This window comes from Rana temporaria, chromosome 13 (genome assembly GCF_905171775.1).
Source record: "Rana temporaria chromosome 13, aRanTem1.1, whole genome shotgun sequence".
Classification (NCBI taxonomy): Eukaryota; Metazoa; Chordata; class Amphibia; order Anura; family Ranidae; genus Rana; species Rana temporaria.
Genome location: NC_053501.1, coordinates 117,317,015 through 117,336,843, shown reverse-complemented (window position 1 = coordinate 117,336,843; position 19,829 = coordinate 117,317,015). Strand labels below are relative to the sequence as shown.

Genomic DNA, 19,829 nt, shown 5'->3' with positions numbered 1-19,829 from the left:
TTCTTTCTTTCTTTTTCTTTTCTTTCTTCTTTCTTTTTCTTTTCTTTCTTTCTTCTTTTCTTTCTTTCTTCTTTTCTTTCTTTCTTTCTTTCTTTCTTTCTTTCTTTCTTTCTTTCTTTCTTTCTTTCTTTCTTTCTTATCTTCCTCCTTTCTTCCTCCTTTCTTCCTCCTTTCTTCCTCCTTTCTTCCTCCTTTCTTCCTCCTTTCTTCCTCCTTTCTTCCTCCTTTCTCCTCTTTATTCCTCTTTCTTCCTCATGATCTTCCTCTTTGTTCCTCCTTTTATTATGATCTTCCTCTTCTTGTATTTTTTTTTGTGGCTCTTTAACCACTTCCATACTGGGCACTTAAACACTCTCCTGACCAGACCAATTTTCAGCTTTCAGGGCTCTCACACTTTGAATGACAATTACTCAGTCATGCAACACTGTACCCAAATGATTTTTTTGTCCATTTTTTCCCACAAATAGAGCTTTCTTTTGGTGGTATTTGATCACCTCTGGGTTTTTTATTTTTTGCGCTATTAATGAAAAAAGACCGAAAATTTAGAAAAAAAAAGTTTTTTTCTTAGTTTCTGTGATAAAATTTTGCAAAATATTAAATTTTCTTCATAAATTTTGGCCACAATTTATACTGCTACATGTCTTTGATAAAAAATAACCCAATTTTTTGGGAAATTATTTGGTCTGTGTGAAAGTTTTAGAGTCTACAAGCTATAGTGCAAATCATAATAAATTATCACATCTGATCACACCTGATGTTTTGAAGGCCTATCTCATTTCTTGAGACCCTAACAAGCCAGGAAAGTACAAATTCCCCCCAAATAACCCCTTTTTGGAAAGTAGACATCCCAAGGTATTTAGTAAGAGGCATGGTGAGTTATTTGAAGTTGTCATTTTTTCCCAAAACACTTTGCAAAATTAAGATTTTTATTTTTTATTTAAAAAATTTCTCAAAAGTGTCATTGTAATTGCTTATTTCTCTCACATGGCATGTGCATACCACAAATGACACCCCAAAATACATTCTGCTACTCTTCCTGAGTAAAACGATACCCCATGTGTGAGACTTTTCCACTGCCTGGCCACATACCGATGCCCAACCTGCAGGGAGCGCCATCAGGGGTTTTAGGAGCATAAATTGCACATCTAACTAGTTGACAACCTATTACACGTTTGAAGGCCCTGGAACACCAGGACAATGGAATTACCCACAAAATGACCCCATTTTGGAAAGCTAACACCCCAACGTATAATCTATGAGGCATAATGAGTCTTTTGAACGGTTCATTTTTTTCCAGAAGTTTTTGGAATATGTGGAAAAAAAAATGAAAACGCATTTTTTTTACACAAAGTTGTCCATTGATAAGATATTTCCAACACATAGCATGTACATAGCAAAAATGACACCCCAAAATACATTCTGCTACTCCTCCTGAGTAAAACGATACCCCATGTGTGAGACTTTTTCACTGCCTGGCCACATACCGATGCCCAACCTGCAGGGAGCGCCATCAGGGGTTTTAGGAGCATAAATTGCACATCTAACTAGTTGACAACCTATTACACGTTTGAAGGCCCTGGAACACCAGGACAATGGAATTACCCACAAAATGACCCCATTTTGGAAAGCTAACACCCCAACGTATAATCTATGAGGCATAATGAGTCTTTTGAACAGTTCATTTTTTTCCAGAAGTTTTTGGAATATGTGGAAAAAAAATGAAAACGCATTTTTTTTACACAAAGTTGTCCATTGATAAGATATTTCCAACACATAGCATGTACATAGCAAAAATGACACCCCAAAATACATTCTGCTACTCCTCCTGAGTAAAACGATACCCATGTGTGAGACTTCTACACAGCCTGACCACATATAGAGATCCAACATGCAAGGAACACCGTCAGGTGTTCCAGAGACACATAGCATGCACATACCAAGAATTACACCCCAAAATACATTATGCTGAGCAAAGCGTAAACAAAAGATTACCTTGGTAATAGTAGCGCAGTTCTACACAGCAGGATAGCACTGGTCCAGGCAGCAGGCAGGGACTTGGTCAGCAACGTCCAGGCAGGGATACTGCAGGTGGTCAGTTCATGCAACAGGCAGAGGCATGATGGCATAGGTCCTACAGGCAGCAGGCAGAAGGAGGGCCTCGTTCAGGACAGAATGGGGACAGGGGTAGAGGCTTCTCCCACCCAAATCTCTTTGAAGCCTCCGGGCAACCAGACCCTAATCTAGCATGAGAAAACAAAAAAGTTTTCTTCATCCAGAAAAACTTTTCTGGCGCCCCTCACATATGTGAGACCCCTGTGTTGAATCCCACTAGTCCAGTAGCAGGGTACAAGATCAGTCCAAGAGGCAGGCAAAAGGCATGGTCAAACAGTCCGAGGTCAGTTCCAGATCAGGCAGAGGCAGTACAGAATTGTTAGGCAGAAGAATGGTCGAAAAACAGTCCAGGGTCAATTCCAAATCAGCGGTATTGCAAAATCATTAGGCAGAAGGGTGGTCCAATAACAAGCCGGGGTCAGTTACAAAAGCAGGCAGTGGCATAAGGGGTGAGAAGGCAGGAACGGAGGATTACGTTTACCATACTAAACTAATACTTTAGTTTAGTATGGTAACGTTTGAAACAGTCAATTATACAGAGGCCTGGTTGTGAAGGACACTCTGCACAATAATAAACTGTGTCCCGTCTGATTCCTCCACTGGTACACACTCTACATTTTTTTTGAGCTCGTCGGCCTGATGCTGTGGGAGGGATCTTATCCGGGAAGTGCCGTTCGGAGAGAACGATCGGATGTTTTGGGGCAAGTCGTTTGGGAATATCAGGGAAGTGGTAATTTCCTCCAGGTAGCCAAGGAAGGGTAGGGGGTTTTGGGTTGATTTGCGGTAAACAATATGGGAGTTGTAGACGGCCAAATGAAAAAAATAAATTGCTACCTTTTTGTACCAATGGTACGTGCGTCTTGTGGGTAGATATGGTTCCAACATTTGGTCGTTTAAGTCGACTCCCCCCATGAACAAATTGTAGTCCTGAATGCAGGTGGGTTTTTGGATGGTGGTGCCACGCCTTCTGCGGGTTTCAACAAAAGAATCGTTGTGGATGGAGGACAACATATATACGTCTCTTCTGTCCCTCCACTTCACTGCCAGAACCTCCTTGTTCCGCAGACTCGCCGATTCCCCTTTCTTCAGCTTTGTATTTACAAGGCTTTGCGGAAAGCCTTTCCGGTTCTTTCTGGCGGTGCCACATGCTGGCGTCTTCTTTCGGTGCAGGTTGTGGAACAGAGGAAGAGACGTATAGAAGTTGTCCACGTACAGGTGGTATCCTTTATCAAGGAGGGGGTTGATGAGTTGCCAGACAACTTTCCCACTTGATCCCAAGTAGTCTGGGCAATCGGGGGGATTCAGCTGGGTGTCCTTCCCTTGGTACACCAAAAAGGAATAAAGGTACCCTGTGGCTCGTTCGCAAAGTTTGTAGACCTTCACCCCATAGCGGGCCCTTTTGCTGGGTATAAATTGTTTGATTTTAAGTCGGCCACAAAATTTTACTAGGGACTCGTCGACACATATGTGTTGTTCCGGGGTATATATTTGGGGGAATAATTGCGAAAAATAATCTAATAAGGGGCGAATTTTGAAAAGCCTGTCAAAATTGGGGTCATTTCGGGGAAGGCACTGTGTATTATCATTGAAGTGGAGGAACCTCATGATTATAAAATATCGGGATCTGGGCATTGTTGTGGAGAAAATTGGCATGTGGTAAATGGGGCGTTTTGACCAAAAGGAATGTTTTATAATTTTTTGGGTTGAGTCCCATGCAAAAAGTGAGGCCTAAAAAAATCCTGAACTCATCCACTGTAAGGTCTCTCCACTGGAAGGGACGGGCATAGGACGATGTGGGGTTCTTGATGATAAATTGTTGGGCATACAAGTTGCACTGGGCCACAATGCTAGAAAGCAGTTCCTCAGGGAAAAATAAATCGAAAAATTGAATTGGGGAAAAATTGTCCGTGTTTACCTGGACTCCTGGCTGGGCAGTGAAGGGGGGGAATGTTGGCTTCTCCGGAATTTGGAGGAAGCCACAGGGGGTACTGAAGGGCATAGGGAAGGCTGGCATGGGTCCTTGACCTTTGTTGCTGGGGTACTGCGGTGCTGGTGGATGGCAATTCGGTAGAGGTGGATGGCACGACGGTACTGGTGGATGGCACTTCAGTATCGGTGGATGGCATGTCGGTGCTGGTGGATGCCACTGCCTCCTCACCAGAGCGCCTTCTTTTGGCGGGCTGACCATCTTCCCCCTCTGAGCCTGTCGCTGTTCCACTGGTGTAGATTGGCTCATAGTCTACGTCCGAATCCGATTGGGAATCAGAAACAGGGAGCTCCACATTGCTCTCATCAGGTGCAGAAATAATCTGAAATGCCTCCTGTAAGGAATAGCGACGTTTTGACATTGCTGGCGGTGTGTGTGTGGCACAGATGTACACTGAGGTGGCACAGATGGGCAGAGATGGGGACTGAGGTGGCAGAGATGGGGACTGAGGTGGCAGAGATGGGGACTGATGAGGCTGCACAGATGTGTACTGATTGCACAGATGTGCACGGATGAGGCGGCACAGATGTGTACTGATTGCACAGATGTGCACGGATGAGGCGGCACAGATGTGCGCTGAGGCGGCACAGATGGGCACTGAGGTGTTGCAGATGGGCCCTGATCACAGGTGGGCACAGGCGGTACTGATGGCACAGGCGGTACTGATGGCACAGGTGGTACTGATGGCACAGGCAGTACTGATGGCACAGGTGGTACTGATGGCACAGGCGGGCACAGGTGGTACTGTGGCACGGGCGGTACGGACGGTACTGATGGCACGGGCGGTACTGATGGCACGGGCGGTACTGATGGCACAGGCGGGCACAGGTGGTACTGTGGCACAGGTGGTACGGTGGCACGGGCGGTACTGATGGCACGGGCGGTACTGATGGCACGGGCGGTACTGATGGCACGGGCGGTACTGATGGCACAGGCGGTAGTGGTGGCACAGGCGGTAGTGGTGGCACAGGCGGGCACGGGCGGTACTGTGGCACGGGCGGTACTGTGGCACGGGCGGTACTGTGGCACGGGCTGTACTGTGGCACAGGTGGGCACAGGTGGTACTGGTGGGCACCAGGTGGGCACTGGTGGTACTAGGTGGGCACTGGTGGTACCAGGTGGGCACTGGTGGTACCAGGTGGGTACAGGTGGGCACTGATTGGGCGCTGATGGGCACTTTTTTTAACTTTCACTGTAACTGTAATGTTGCAACTCACTCTCTCTCCACACACGCGGCGTCTGTGTGTGGAGAGAGCGCCGGCAATGAGAGATGATCTCATATGTTTACATATGAGATCATCCGTCATTGGCTGTCCAGATCGCGCTGTAAATAGCCGCTGTGATTGGCTATTTACCGCGATCTGTGTGCGGCTGTATCCAGGGGACGCGGCGATGACAGTAGTTCCCCGCTGCGCGCTCGTGAGCGCGCGCGGGGAACGAGCAAAGGGGAGGCCGTAAAAACACGGCCTGTTAGGAATTCAGAGCCGCGCTGAGGCCGTACAAAGTCGTACGGCCGTCAGCAACTGGTTAAAAAAATTGCTTCTTGAAAATGCAGAATAAATATAATAATAATAATAATATGATGCAGAAAAAATAATAATCAGAGGTGTGTTTGTTTACAACAGATAAAACTCCCGAATGGCGGCGTCACGGCCGATCACGTGTTCAGCGCGGTCCCAGCAGCAGGTAATACAAGCGGAGGCGTCTCGCCGGTACTGAAGGTCAGAGGTCAGATTTAGAAAACTTGGGATAGGCGTCTGTGCAGCTCCTATGACAGGTCCTCTTTATAAAATAGTTGCATATAGACGTGTGCAGAACGAAAAAATCTGTTTCGTTTCGTTATTTACATAAAGTTTTGTTTGGTTTTAAATTCATTTAATTTGTTTTCAGAATTTGTTTTGTTTATTCGAATCGATTCAAATTTCATTCGGAATCGGATGTATTCTATTTGAAATTCCAATTTTGGAAGATGGTTATATTCATTCTATTCTACAGTTGTTGTTTTTTTTATTTTTATTTTTTTTCAATTTTGTTTTCTTTTCTATTATTTTCTATTTTAAATTCAAATTTCCAAAAACTGTTATTTTTATGTTCTTTCTATTTTTTATTCTTTTCTATTCTATTTTGAATTCAAATTTATTGTATTAGAATTTCAGATCGGTTATATTCTTTCTATTCTACTGTTTTTTTTTGTTTGTTTTTTTTAATATATATTTTTTTTATTTTATTTTTTTTCTACTTTGTTTTCTATTATATTCTTTTCTCTTTTCTACTTAAATTTATTCTATTCGAAATTCAAATTTCCAGAAATTATTTCTATATTTTTTTTTTTCTATTTTATTATTTTCTATTCTGTTTTAAATTCAAATTTATTCTATTAGAATTTCAAAAGATTGGTTTTATATATATATTCTATTCTTTATTTGAATTTTCTGTTCTATTGTTTTTTTATTTATTTTTTCTCCCTCCATTCTTTTATTTTTTGTTCTGTTTTACTCTATTATATGCTATTCTTTTATTTTCTATTATATTCTTTTCTATTTTTTTTTCTATTTTGTTCTTTTCTATTCTATTGTATTTGAATTGATTCTATTCGAAAGTTGGATTTCAAATTTTCAAAAACTGTTAGAACATAAAAATGATTTTCTATTTTTTTTTATTCTTTTCTATTCTGTTTTGAATTCAACTGTATTCTTATAGAATTTCAGAAGATTGGTTATATTCTATTAATTTTAAAATATATTATATTATTAAATTTTTTTATTTCTTTATTTTCAATTTTTTTATTTTTGTTCTCTTTTTTTTTTTTTTTTTTTTTTTTTTTTTTTTTGTGTTCTGTTTTACTCTAGTATATGCAATTTTTTTTCTATTCTTCTTTTTTTTTTTTTTTTTTCCTCTTCGGAAATTCGAATTTGATTAAAAAAACTATTCAAATTTTGATTCGTTATTTTGGATTCGTTTTTACATTTAGGATACATACAACAAATTTCTTGCGAATTTCAATTCGGGAACAAAACGAAGCGCACATGTCTAGTTGCATATATATAAAAATAGTTTTCGCATAGGATGTACCAGTTGCCGTTCGATGTACTTTTTCTACGATTGGTCATGTGACATGACGCTCGAACCACCATATTTATTTTTCTCCAGCTCTGAGCAGACTGCTGGACCCGGTCGCCAAACCCATGGCGGACACCTTGCGTCAACTGAGCGCGGCCAATGTGGCGGTGGTGAACTTGGAGTATGATGGAGAGGTTTTACCCGTATCGGTGAGTGTGTGTTTTTTTTTTTTTTTTTTGTGCTTCTCCGCTCGCAGCTTTAGGCTCCGTTTTGGGCATTTAAAGTCGCAGCCCATTCATTTCAATGGCACCCGAATATGTACAGTCTAGTGGTAATGATCAGTTGTGGACACTAGAGGGAGGATGTAGAGTCTAGTGGTAATGACCAGTTGTGGACACTAGAGGGAGGATGTAGAGTCTATTGGTAATGGCCAGTTGTAGACACTAGAGCAGGGGGTCTCCAAACTGCGGCCCGAGGGCCAGATGTGGCCCTTTGCTAGCCTTTATCCGGCCCTCAGGCACTAGTCCTTCCACTGACAACAAGGAGGCACTATTTCTTCCACTGATACCAATGATGGGACACTATTCCTCCTACTGATAGGGGCCACTCCTCTTTCTGACCACCAACCCTGAGGCCATATTTATTCTCACTGATGCTCGGCCCAGGACATTTTATGCCCCCGCTGGCCACAGTCCGGCCCTTCTAAAGTCTGAAGGACAATAAACTGGCCCTTTGTTTGAAAAGTTTGGAGACCCCTGCACTAGAGGGAGGATGTAGTCTAGTGGTAATTACCAGTTGACACTATAGGGAGGATGTACAGTCCTAGTGGTAATTACCAGTTGTGGACACTAGAGGGAGGATGTAGAGTATAGTGGTAATTGCCAGTTGTAGACACTAGAGGGAGGATGTAGAGTCTATAAATTAACCGTTATAATTGCGTTCCACCATTGCTCTGCCCTCCTCAAGCATCTCTTTCCCCCACCCCCGCAGGGTTTTGGTCACCTCATCCCATCCTTTGAGGACGCCGCCCTGCTGGGGATTGTGTACGACTCCCTCACCTATCCGGAACACAACCGAAAAGGATCGGCATCTACCAGGCTAACGGTAATGTGACCTGAGAGCTGACACTCCATGCTGGGATTTGTTGTCCCTCCCCCCCCCCATAAAATCTGGAGGCCTTCCTCCTGCTATATGTTACACCCCCCCCCCCATTCCATTAAATGACGAAGGGGTGACCGCCATCTTTTATCTTCCTGTCAGGTGATGCTGGGCGGTGCCTGGTTCGAAAGCAGCCTGGGGGACCTGGAGTCCGTTCATCCCGAGAAGATTTTGAGTCTGGCGACTGCGGCGGCGGCGACTCAGCTCGGAGTGAAGGAGAAGCCGAGCCGAGCGATCGTCAGCATCAATAAGGTAGAGGAAGGGTGGGAGGGGCTTAATGGAGACCTGTGCTCAGAGAAATACGGAAAACGCATAGCATTTTCAGAAGGATCGAACAAAAAGTTAGTTCCCTGGCTGATCTGTTGACTCCTCTAGTGCAAGAGCCTCCTCAGCCACAAATATCCAGAATTGCTGTATTCACATTCCAATTGACAGCCAGGTAAATGGCATTTTCAGGAGGGGAGCAATTCTAAACTTCGTATTACTCTCAGTACGGGATTTACAGAATAATTGGAGGAACAGCCGCCGTTCCTTATCAGAGCCGTGTATAAATAATAATAATAGCTTTCAATTGGGGAACTGTAGTTTCCTGACGTGACCTGCAGGTGTCAGTGTTGTAATTGCCTTTCCATAATAAAAGCTGTACAAGTCACTATTTAGATCCTCCCTCCATCCTCTGGGGTGTACAGGCTCCTCCCTCCAGACTGAAACGGTTTCCTCTGATTTCACCGCACACTGCGAGCTTCTCATAATGTGCATTAGAAGCTGCAGCCAGTCAGAGAGCCCCGCCCCATTTCCTGGCCCGGAGCATCATCTAGCACTTTCCTGGCCCCGCCCCTTTCATTCTTTTAGATTTTAATTCTTTCAAATCGTGGAGGATCAGCATCACATGTGGGCGTTACCTATGTAAATTCAGCCTGCCTAGGAACACCTACTTCTCCAGTCTGACCCCTCCCTTTTAAATTCATTAGATGTCGGTTCTTTCAATCATGGAAGCTCAGCATCTCATGTGGGTGTTACCTATGTAAATGCAGCCTGCCTAGGACCGCCCACTCCTTCAGACTGACCCCCGCCCACTCCTTCAGACTGACCCCCGCCCACTCCTTCAGACTGACCCCCGCCCACTCCTTCAGACTGACCCCCGCCCACTCCTTCAGACTGACCCCCGCCCACTCCTTCAGACTGACCCCCGCCCACTCCTTCAGACTGACCCCCGCCCACTCCTTCAGACTGACCCCCGCCCACTCCTTCAGACTGACCCCCGCCCACTCCTTCAGACTGACCCCCGCCCACTCCTTCAGACTGACCCCCCGCCCACTCCATCAGACTGACCCCCGCCCACTCCTTCAGACTGACCCCCGCCCACTCCTTCAGACTGACCCCCGCCCACTCCTTCAGACTGACCCCCGCCCACTCCATCAGACTGACCCCCGCCCACTCCATCAGACTGACCCCCGCCCACTCCATCAGACTGACCCCCGCCCACTCCATCAGACTGACCCCCGCCCACTCCATCAGACTGACCCCCGCCCACTCCATCAGACTGACCCCCGCCCACTCCATCAGACTGACCCCCGCCCACTCCATCAGACTGACCCCCGCCCCTTTCATTCATTAGATGTCGGTTCTTTCAATCGTGGAGGATCAGCATCACATGTGGGCGTTGCCTATGTAAATGCAGCCTGCCTAGGAACGCCCACTCCTCCAGACTAACCTCCAATCAAGAGATTTTTTTATATTTGCATAACTCCTCCCATCAGGACAGAGGTGAACTGTGATGTTTTCAGGAAGCTATGTACAGCCCCCAGTTGGCTCCTCCCACCAGCCATGATCTGCCCGCATTGAATAGAGACGCGCAGATTGGTAATTTTTTTTACCAACTTGCATTAATTATTAGTAATTATCATTTAACACCCATTAATAGCAATGCAATCATAGGCCTTAATTTATTCTTTTCACCAGCATATATATAGATAAAAAAACAGTCGGAGGGTCTAGCCCCGGTGATATTAGTATTGGGATTGTTATTCATTACAAAATTGTATCTCTCCTTCCTTTGACAGAGCTGTATTCCTCAGTATACGCTGGGACACTGGAAACGCATCGGTAAGAATATTTCTGGAATTGTGTGCCTTGTGGGGGGGGGGGGGGTGTGTATGTAGAGTCTCGTGGTAATTACCAGCTGTGGACACTAGAGGGAGGATGTAGAGTCTTGTGATAATTACCAGTTGTGGACACTAGAGGGAGGATGTAGAGTCTCGTGGTAATTACCAGTTGTGGACACTAGAGGGAGGATGTAGAGTCTCGTGGTAATTACCAGTTGTGGACACTAGAGGGAGGATGTAGAGTCTCGTGGTAATTACCAGTTGTGGACACTAGAGGGAGGATGTAGAGTCTTGTGATAATTACCAGTTGTAGACACTAGAGGGAGGATGTAGAGTCTCGTGGTAATTACCAGTTGTAGACACTAGAGGGACGATGTAGAGTCTCGTGGTAATTACCAGTTGTGGACACTAGAGGGAGGATGTAGAGTCTCGTGGTAATTACCAGTTGAGGACACTAGAGGGAGGATGTAGAGTCTCGTGGTAATTCCCAGTTGTAGACACTAGAGGGAGGATGTACAGTCTAGTGGTAATTACCAGTTGAGGACACTAGAGGGAGGATGTAGAGTCTCGTGGTAATGACCAGTAACGGACACTAGAGGGAGGATGTAGAGTCTCGTGGTAATTACCAGGTGAGGACACTAGAGGGAGGATGTAGAGTCTCGTGGTAATTACCAGTTGTAGACACTAGAGGGAGGATGTAGAGTCTAGTGGTAATTACCAGTTGTAGACACTAGAGGGAGGATGTAGAGTCTGGTGGTAATTACCAGTTGTGGACACTAGAGGGAGGATGTAGAGTCTAGTGGTAATTACCAGTTGTAGACACTAGAGGGAGGATGTAGAGTCTTGTGGTAATTACCAGTTGTAGACACTAGAGGGAGGATGTAGAGTCTCGTGGTAATTACCAGTTGTGGACACTAGAGGGAGGATGTAGAGTCTTGTGGTAATTACCAGTTGTAGACACTAGAGGGAGGATGTAGAGTCTAGTGGTAATTACCAGTTGTAGACACTAGAGGGAGGATGTACAGCCTTGTGATAATTACCGGTTGTCTCTACCAGACGGGAAGTTGTAGGAATCCCTACAATCGCCTTGGGGGTGGTGAGGTGTCACCCCGTCACACCGGGTATTCAGGATTGGCAGGGGGTGGGGCACTTACCCGACCAGATTATAATTAGATTGACTTCACAGAATAATTTGCATCGCTGTGAAAAGTTCACCGACCGGCAATGGAGCCGTCCTTCTCTATATATGGGGGCCCCGGAGCAAAACCATCAGGGGCCAATCTGCCCGTCTCCATCCCATAGGAAGAGATTTCGTTGTATGGAGGTCCCCCAGATTTTTATTGTATACGGTGTTTATAGATGTATCTACACTATATTACCAAAAGTATTGGGACTCCTGGCCTGCACAGAGTCCTGACCCCGATGAACACCTTTGGAGATGAGACAGAGTCGGGGCTTCTCGTCGAGTTTTCTGTCATTTTTACGGCTCGTCTCTCTTCCCTCCAGAAAACCTTTTCTCCTACGTTGATGAGCACCGCCTCCCCCTCAGCCTGATCGGAGCCTCGTATCGGGGCGTGTCTGTGAACGATTGTATCTTCAACGCCAAAAAGTCGGTCCAAGGCCTGATGGGATGCTAACAGAGGGCGTGTCATAGATGGGTGGCCCCGCCCCCCTTCCCGGGTCCAGGCTGTACTGCCTAACAGGAGAACGTCCACACCAAACGACGTTCCTGGCGATTGGATGTCTCACCCAGCCAACGGAAAAGACAAGAACCTACCTGGGCCACCTACCTGATGTCTACCTTCCAATGTAACGGATGCAATTTAAAGCCCTCTTCATCTCCAGTCTGATTGTGAGAGGAAGTCCTTGTGATGGGGAATCTCGGCCCTCCAGATGTTTTGGAACTACATGTCCCATGATCCTCCTGCAGTGTAGATGAGCATCATGGGAAATGTAGTTCCAAAACATCTGGGGGGGGCCGAGATTCCCCATCACTGTCGGGTAGCTTTACACAAACTTTTAGCAGTATTCCCAGATTGGAGCTGAGGGGCGCTTTATGGATCTTGCAGGAGGATAGGAGTTTGTTTTATTTTTTTTGGAGCCCCCCCCCCCCTTAGAAATTAAAAAAAATAATGGAGGAATTATTGGAGCCCCCCATAGCTGAGTTCCTCTATACATGTTTTGGGTGTTTCTAAAATATAAAATTAAATATTAAAAAGGAAACTAAAAAGCTTCTTCCCCGAGTCCTGTGTGTACCGATACTTTTGAAACGATTTTCCTAAAACGTTACTAAAGCTACAATCGCCTCCCATAAAGATGAGGACTTTGTACACAAACAACCTCCCCCTCCCGGTACAAATCCCCCCCCCCCCCCCCCCAAAAAAAAGAAAAACCCCTCCTAGTTCAAATACCCCCCCCCCCCATTCTTCCCTACGAGAACAGAACAACCCCCCCACCTAAAAAAAAAATCCCCTCCTAGTTCAAATACACACCCCCCCCCCCCCCATTCTTACCTACTAGAACAAATCTCAACCCCCCCCCATAAAATCCCCTTCTAGTACAGATGACCCCCCCCACAACCCGAAGAGAGATTTGTTCTAGTAGGGATGAATGAGGGGGGGGTTTAAATCTCCCCGCTGTCAGAATATAAAGACACATTTGGGAGGATTCATGATACGAATGGACTCATCTATGGCCAACTTGCTCAGACATGCCGTCCCCCCCCCCCCCCCTTCTCTGCAATACAACTTGTGACGAGGGGCGTGGTTGTTACTCAGCTCTGCAAACACAGAGCAAAGGAGGGAGAGGAGTGCTAAGGGGCGTGGTTGTTACTCAGCTCTGCCAGCGCAAAGGAGAGAGAGGAGTGCTAAGGGGCGTGGTTGTTACTCAGCTCTGCCAGCGCAAAGGAGGGAGAGGAGTGCTAAGGGGCGTGGTTGTTACTCAGCTCTGCCAGCGCAAAGGAGGGAGAGGAGTGCTAAGGGGCGTGGTTGTTACTCAGCTCTGCCAGCGCAAAGGAGGGAGAGGAGTGCTAAGGGGCGTGGTTGTTACTCAGCTCTGCCAGCGCAAAGGAGAGAGAGGAGTGCTAAGGGGCGTGGTTGTTACTCAGCTCTGCCAGCGCAAAGGAGGGAGAGGAGTGCTAAGGGGCGTGGTTACTCAGCTCTGCCAGCGCAAAGGAGGGAGAGGAGTGCTAAAGGGTGTGGTTGTTACTCAGCTCTGCCAGCGCAAAGGAGGGAGAGGAGTGCTAAGGGGCGTGGTTACTCAGCTCTGCCAGCGCAAAGGAGAGAGAGGAGTGCTAAGGGGCGTGGTTGTTACTCAGCTCTGCCAGCGCAAAGGAGGGAGAGGAGTGCTAAGGGGCGTGGTTGTTACTCAGCTCTGCCAGCGCAAAGGAGAGAGAGGAGTGCTAAGGGGCGTGGTTGTTACTCAGCTCTGCCAGCGCAAAGGAGGGAGAGGAGTGCTAAGGGGCGTGGTTACTCAGCTCTGCCAGCGCAAAGGAGGGAGAGGAGTGCTAAAGGGTGTGGTTGTTACTCAGCTCTGCCAGCGCAAAGGAGGGAGAGGAGTGCTAAGGGGCGTGGTTGTTACTCAGCTCTGCCAGGACAGAGCAAAGGAGGGAGAGGAGTGCTAAGGGGCGTGGTTGTTACTCAGCTCTGCCAGCGCAAAGGAGGGAGAGGAGTGCTAAGGGGCGTGGTTGTTACTCAGCTCTGCAAACACAGAGCAAAGGAGGGAGAGGAGTGCTAAGGGGCGTGGTTGTTACTCAGCTCTGCCAGCGCAAAGGAGGGAGAGGAGTGCTAAGGGGCGTGGTTGTTACTCAGCTCTGCCAGCGCAAAGGAGAGAGAGGAGTGCTAAGGGGCGTGGTTGTTACTCAGCTCTGCCAGCGCAAAGGAGAGAGAGGAGTGCTAAGGGGCGTGGTTGTTACTCAGCTCTGCCAGCGCAAAGGAGGGAGAGGAGTGCTAAGGGGCGTGGTTACTCAGCTCTGCCAGCGCAAAGGAGGGAGAGGAGTGCTAAAGGGTGTGGTTGTTACTCAGCTCTGCCAGCGCAAAGGAGGGAGAGGAGTGCTAAGGGGCGTGGTTGTTACTCAGCTCTGCCAGCGCAAAGGAGGGAGAGGAGTGCTAAGGGGCGTGGTTGTTACTCAGCTCTGCCAGCGCAAAGGAGGGAGAGGAGTGCTAAGGGGCGTGGTTGTTACTCAGCTCTGCCAGCGCAAAGGAGAGAGAGGAGTGCTAAGGGGCGTGGTTGTTACTCAGCTCTGCCAGCGCAAAGGAGGGAGAGGAGTGCTAAGGGGCGTGGTTGTTACTCAGCTCTGCCAGCGCAAAGGAGAGAGAGGAGTGCTAAGGGGCGTGGTTGTTACTCAGCTCTGCCAGCGCAAAGGAGGGAGAGGAGTGCTAAGGGGCGTGGTTGTTACTCAGCTCTGCCAGGACAGAGCAAAGGAGGGAGAGGAGTGCTAAGGGGCGTGGTTACTCAGCTCTGCCAGCACAGAGCAAAGGAGGGAGAGGAGTGCTAAGGGGCGTGGTTGTTACTCAGCTCTGCCAGCGCAAAGGAGGGAGAGGAGTGCTAAGGGGCGTGGTTGTTACTCAGCTCTGCAAACACAGAGCAAAGGAGGGAGAGGAGTGCTAAGGGGCGTGGTTTTAGGCTGACCTCCCTCCCGCTCCATCCAATCGAAGGGTCAGACAGACAAGAAGCAAAACTCACCGAAATAAAAAATCAAACACGATTTGTAATGTTATAATTTAATGAAATAACGTCAAAGGAGTGCGAAGACCCTGGGGGGGAGGGGCACCGTGTAAATCACACATCGAAGACCCAGTTGGGGAGTGGTGGGGGCGGGTCCTCGCTTGTTAAGAAAACAAAAAGTTTTGTTCCAATCTTTCATAAATTAAATATTAAAGTCCATTCCAGTGTTTTGTGTGAAGTGAGGCACCAAAGATCATCCAAATAAATAAGGCGGGGGAGGGGAGGGGGCGGGACAGGGAAAGGGGGCGGGACAGGGGAAGGGGGCGGGACGCACACAGAGGCAGTAACGCGGTCGGTTTCGGTGGAGAACACTTCGGAGAATACTGTCGTCTCGCTCACCTCAAACATTCGCAAAGTTTTTTTTTTTTGTTGTTTTTTTTTTTTTTCGCACCACACGAGAAATTTTGGCGATTTTTTTTTTTTCCCCTCGCCACTTTTTTTTTTTTTTAAAAGACGTAGCAGCCTGAGAGACACACCCGGCGCACAGCGCACATCACGGAGCAATTACACTTCTTCTGTTTTTTTAAAATATATATATATATAGTTCTGTCTACACTTTATATACAGCGAGAGAGGGAACCAATCAGGACAGAGATGTGGAAGTTGACGAATCCCCGCCCCCTTTCTTCAACCAATGACCATCAAAGATGAGGTTTTCAATAGGGATGGAGGCGGGAAGAGAACGCACCAATCAAAATGTTAGAATTCGGAAGTTTGTTTGAAAATTCTACGCGTTTCGGCAAAAGTAACCTGCATTTGGGGGGGTCGGGTTAGACCCGAGTGGGCTCTACAATTCTAATCCCAATCGCAGGATTTGTAGATCGTCCTCGGCTTTATTTTCTACGAGCGCTCATTAAAGTTTGACTCTTAGAACCCCCGAAACGCGTCGAGTATTCATACTGGGGACGGAGTATCCTGCAGTTGGGGGGCCGAGTTAAATGACCCCCCAGTGGGCTCTACAGTTCCAACCTCATCTTAATTGCAGAACACTACGTTCGGCCTCGGTTTTATCTTTCTAAAGCGCCCCTGAAAGGTTGTCTTCTGGAACCCCCGAAACGCGTCGAGTATTCCAACTGGGGACTGAGTATCCTGCAGTTTGGACCCCCAGTGGGCTCTACAATTTCAACCTGATCCTAATTGCAGGATTCGTAGATCGTCCTCGGTTTTTTTTTTCACAAGCGCTCATGAAAGGTTGTTTTCTAGAACCCCCGAAATGCGTCGAGTATTCAAACTGGGGGGCGAAGTATCTTGCAATAGGGGCCAGCTTAGACCCCCAGCGGGCTCTACAATTCCAACCTCCTCCCATTTGCAGGAGACATAGATCATCCTTGATTTATTTTCTACAAGCACTTCTTAAAGATCGACTCTTAGAGCCCCCGAAACGAGTCGAGTATTCGGACTGAGTGTCCTGAAATTTGGGTCAGGTTAGACCCCAGTGTGCTCTACAATTCCAACCCTCAATTGCAGGATACATAGATCGCCCTTCATTATATTTTTCACAAGCGCTCCTGAGAGGTTGTCTTCTATAACCCCCGAAATGCGTTGATTATTTAAACTGGGGACAATCTAAATATCCTGAAGTTGGGGGGGGGGAGGTTTGACCAAAGCAGGCTCTACAATTGTAACCTGATCCCAACTGCAGGATACGTAGATCGTCCTCTCATGAAATGTCTTCTAGAACCCCCCCCTGAAATGCGTCGAGTATTCAAACTGGGGACGAAGTATCTTGCAATTGGGGCCGGGCGAGACCAATTCTAACCCGACCCCCCAATTGCACGAGACGTAGATCGTTCTCTGTTTATATATTTTTCACAAGCGCTCCTGAAAGGTTTTCTTCTAGAACCCCCTGAAATGCGTCGAGTATTCAAAGTGGGGACTAAGTATACTGCAATCGGGGTCAGGCGAGACCCAAATGGGCTCTACCATTCTAACCCGATCTCAACTGTGATTACGTAGCTCATCTCCAGTTTGTTTTTTTTCATGAAAAGTTAACAGAACCCCCGAAATGCGTCAAGAAATCAAAATGTGGGACGATCCAAGTATCCTGCAATTGGGGGGGGGTCAGGTTAGATCCGAGCACACTCTACCATTTTAACCCAATCCCAATAGGATACCAGCCTTTCATCCTGATCAATTTTTAAAAGCCCTGATGAAGGTTTTTTTTAACCGAAACGCGTTGAACTCACAATACAAATAATACAGTCTGGTGCACCTTCTTCCCTTATACTACACAATGTACAAAAGCCAGTGCCCACAGGGCTTTGATACGGTACGCCAGATAGACAAGATCATGGTTTCCAACAACCATATTGGAGAACTCATTGAGGGTTATTCTCAACGCGTTTCGGAAATTGTAGTTCACGTCATCAGGAGACAGACGTGGCCTTCCCTACCACTCTTGGGACAGATTCCAGTAACAATTTCCACGCGTCAAGTTTCTATTTTTACAATATGGTTTTTGCCTTGTCGGCTACATTTTCCTCCTGATGAAGTAAACCAAGGTTTAAGAAACGCGTTGAGTATAACCCAGCCACTCATTGGGCTTTGTAATATTGTTGTTGGCGACCACGATCGTGTCTTGACAGAAGTAAACTTTTTATTATTATTACTTTTTCTATAGCTATAAATTGTTGTTTTCTCCTGATAAAGTGAAGATTTACGAAATGCGTTGAGCACAACCCAGCTACTCCAAGACCTGATCATGGTTTCCAATATTCGAGAACTCCATGGGTAGCTAGGTTACGCTTAACTTGTTTCGTAAATCTTTACTTCATCATCAGGAGAAAACCATTTATGGTTACACAACATTTTATTTGTAGAACCATAAATGTTTTTCTCCTGATGAAGTAAAGATTTACGATTGGCTTCCAACAATATTCGAGAACTCCATGAGTAGCTAGGTTATGCTCAACGTGTTTCGTAAATCTACTCTTCATCAGGAGTAAATAACATTTATGGTTATACAAATAGAAAAAGTGTTGGAAGTAAACCAATTTTTTTTTTATCAACACTTTTTCTATTTGTATAACCATAAATGTTTTTTACTCCTGATGAAGAAAGATTTACGAAACACGTTGAGCCTAGCTACTCATGGAGTTTCTCGAATATTGTTGGAAGCCAATCGTAAATCTCTACTTCATCAGGAGAAAAACATTTATGGTTACACAAATAGAAAAAGTGTTGATAAAAAAAAATTGGTTTACTTCCAACACTTTTTCTATTTGTGTAACCATAAATGGTTTTCTCCTGATGAAGTAGAGATTTATGAAACACGTTGACCATAGAATTCTCAAATATTGTTGGAAGCCAAATCGTAAATCTTTACTTCATCAGGAGAAAAAATATTTATGGTTATACAAATAGAAAAAGTGTTGTATAACCATAAATGTTTTTCTCCTGATGAAGAGTAGATTTACGAAACACGTTGATCATAACCTAGCTACTCATGGAGTTCTCGAATATTGGAAACCATGATCAGGTTCTGGGGGAAGTAAACATATTGTTTTATCAACTATTTGTATAACCATAAACGGTTTGCTCCTGATGAAGTAGAGATTTATGAAACACGTTGACCATGGAATTCTCAAATATTATTGGAAACCATGATCAGATCTTGGAAGTAAACCAATTTTTTTTTATCAAGATCTGATCATGGTTTCCAATAATATTTGAGAATTCCATGGTCAACGTGTTTCATAAATCTCTACTTCATCAGGAGCAAACCGTTATTGTTTTATCAACTATTTGTATAACCATAAAGTTTACTTCCCCAGAACCTGATCATGGTTTCCAATATTCGAGAACTCCATGAGTAGCTAGGTTATGCTCAACTTGTTTCGTAAATCTTTACTTCATCATCAGGAGAAAACCATTTATGGTTACACAACATTTTATTTGTATAACCATAAATGTTTTTCTCCTGATGAAGTAAAGATTTACGATTTGGCTTCCAACAATATTTGAGAATTCTATGGTCAACGTGTTTCATAAATCTCTACTTCATCAGGAGAAAACCATTTATGGTTACACAAATAGAAAAAGTGTTGGAAGTAAACCAATTTTTTTTTTTTAATCAACACTTTTTCTATTTGTGTAACCATAAATGTTTTTCTCCTGATGAAGTAGAGATTTACGATTGGCTTCCAACAATATTCGAGAACTCCATGAGTAGCTAGGCTCAACGTGTTTCGTAAATCTTTCTTCAATAGAAAAAAAGTGTTGATAAAAAAAAAAGAAATTGGTTTACTTCCAAGATCTGATCATGGTTTCCAACAATATGAGAATTCCATGGTCAACGTGTTTCATAAATCTCTATTTTATCAGGAGAAAACCATTTATGGTTACACAACATTTTATTTGTATAACCATAAATGTTTTTCTCCTGATGAAGTAAAGATTTACGATTGGCTTCCAACAATATTCGAGAATTCCATGAGTAGCTAGGTTATGATCAACGTGTTTCGTAAATCTACTCTTCATCAGGAGAAAAACATTTATGGTTATACAAATAGAAAAAGTGTTGATAAAAAAAAAAATTGGTTTACTTCCAAGATCTGATCATGGCTTCCAACAATATTTGAGAATACCATGGTCAACGTGTTTCATAAATCTCTATTTTATCAGGAGAAAACCATTTATGGTTATACCAGTGTTTCTCAACTCCAGTCCTCAAGGCGCACCAA

General features: G+C 45.3%; 1 protein-coding gene and 1 long non-coding RNA gene across 2 annotated transcripts in view; one reads left to right on the top strand and one right to left on the bottom strand.

The window, feature by feature from the left end:
• Nucleotides 1–12,366, top strand: part of PPOX (protoporphyrinogen oxidase) — a gene marked incomplete in the record, with an annotated part of 14,467 nt that extends 2,101 nt beyond the window's left edge. Inside the window, 6 exon segments of the mRNA XM_040333712.1 lie at nucleotides 5,725–5,785; nucleotides 7,250–7,368; nucleotides 8,150–8,263; nucleotides 8,420–8,569; nucleotides 10,381–10,423; nucleotides 11,929–12,366. Coding sequence (XP_040189646.1) covers nucleotides 5,725–5,785; nucleotides 7,250–7,368; nucleotides 8,150–8,263; nucleotides 8,420–8,569; nucleotides 10,381–10,423; nucleotides 11,929–12,059 — 618 coding nt within the window.
• Nucleotides 12,367–15,581: 3,215 nt separating this feature from the next.
• Nucleotides 15,582–19,187, bottom strand: LOC120920967. Its single transcript, XR_005744812.1, has 2 exons — nucleotides 18,924–19,187; nucleotides 15,582–17,842 (listed from the first exon to the last, which is right to left on the bottom strand). It is a non-coding gene; the product is annotated as an uncharacterized LOC120920967 (long non-coding RNA).
• Nucleotides 19,188–19,829: the final 642 nt, after the last annotated feature.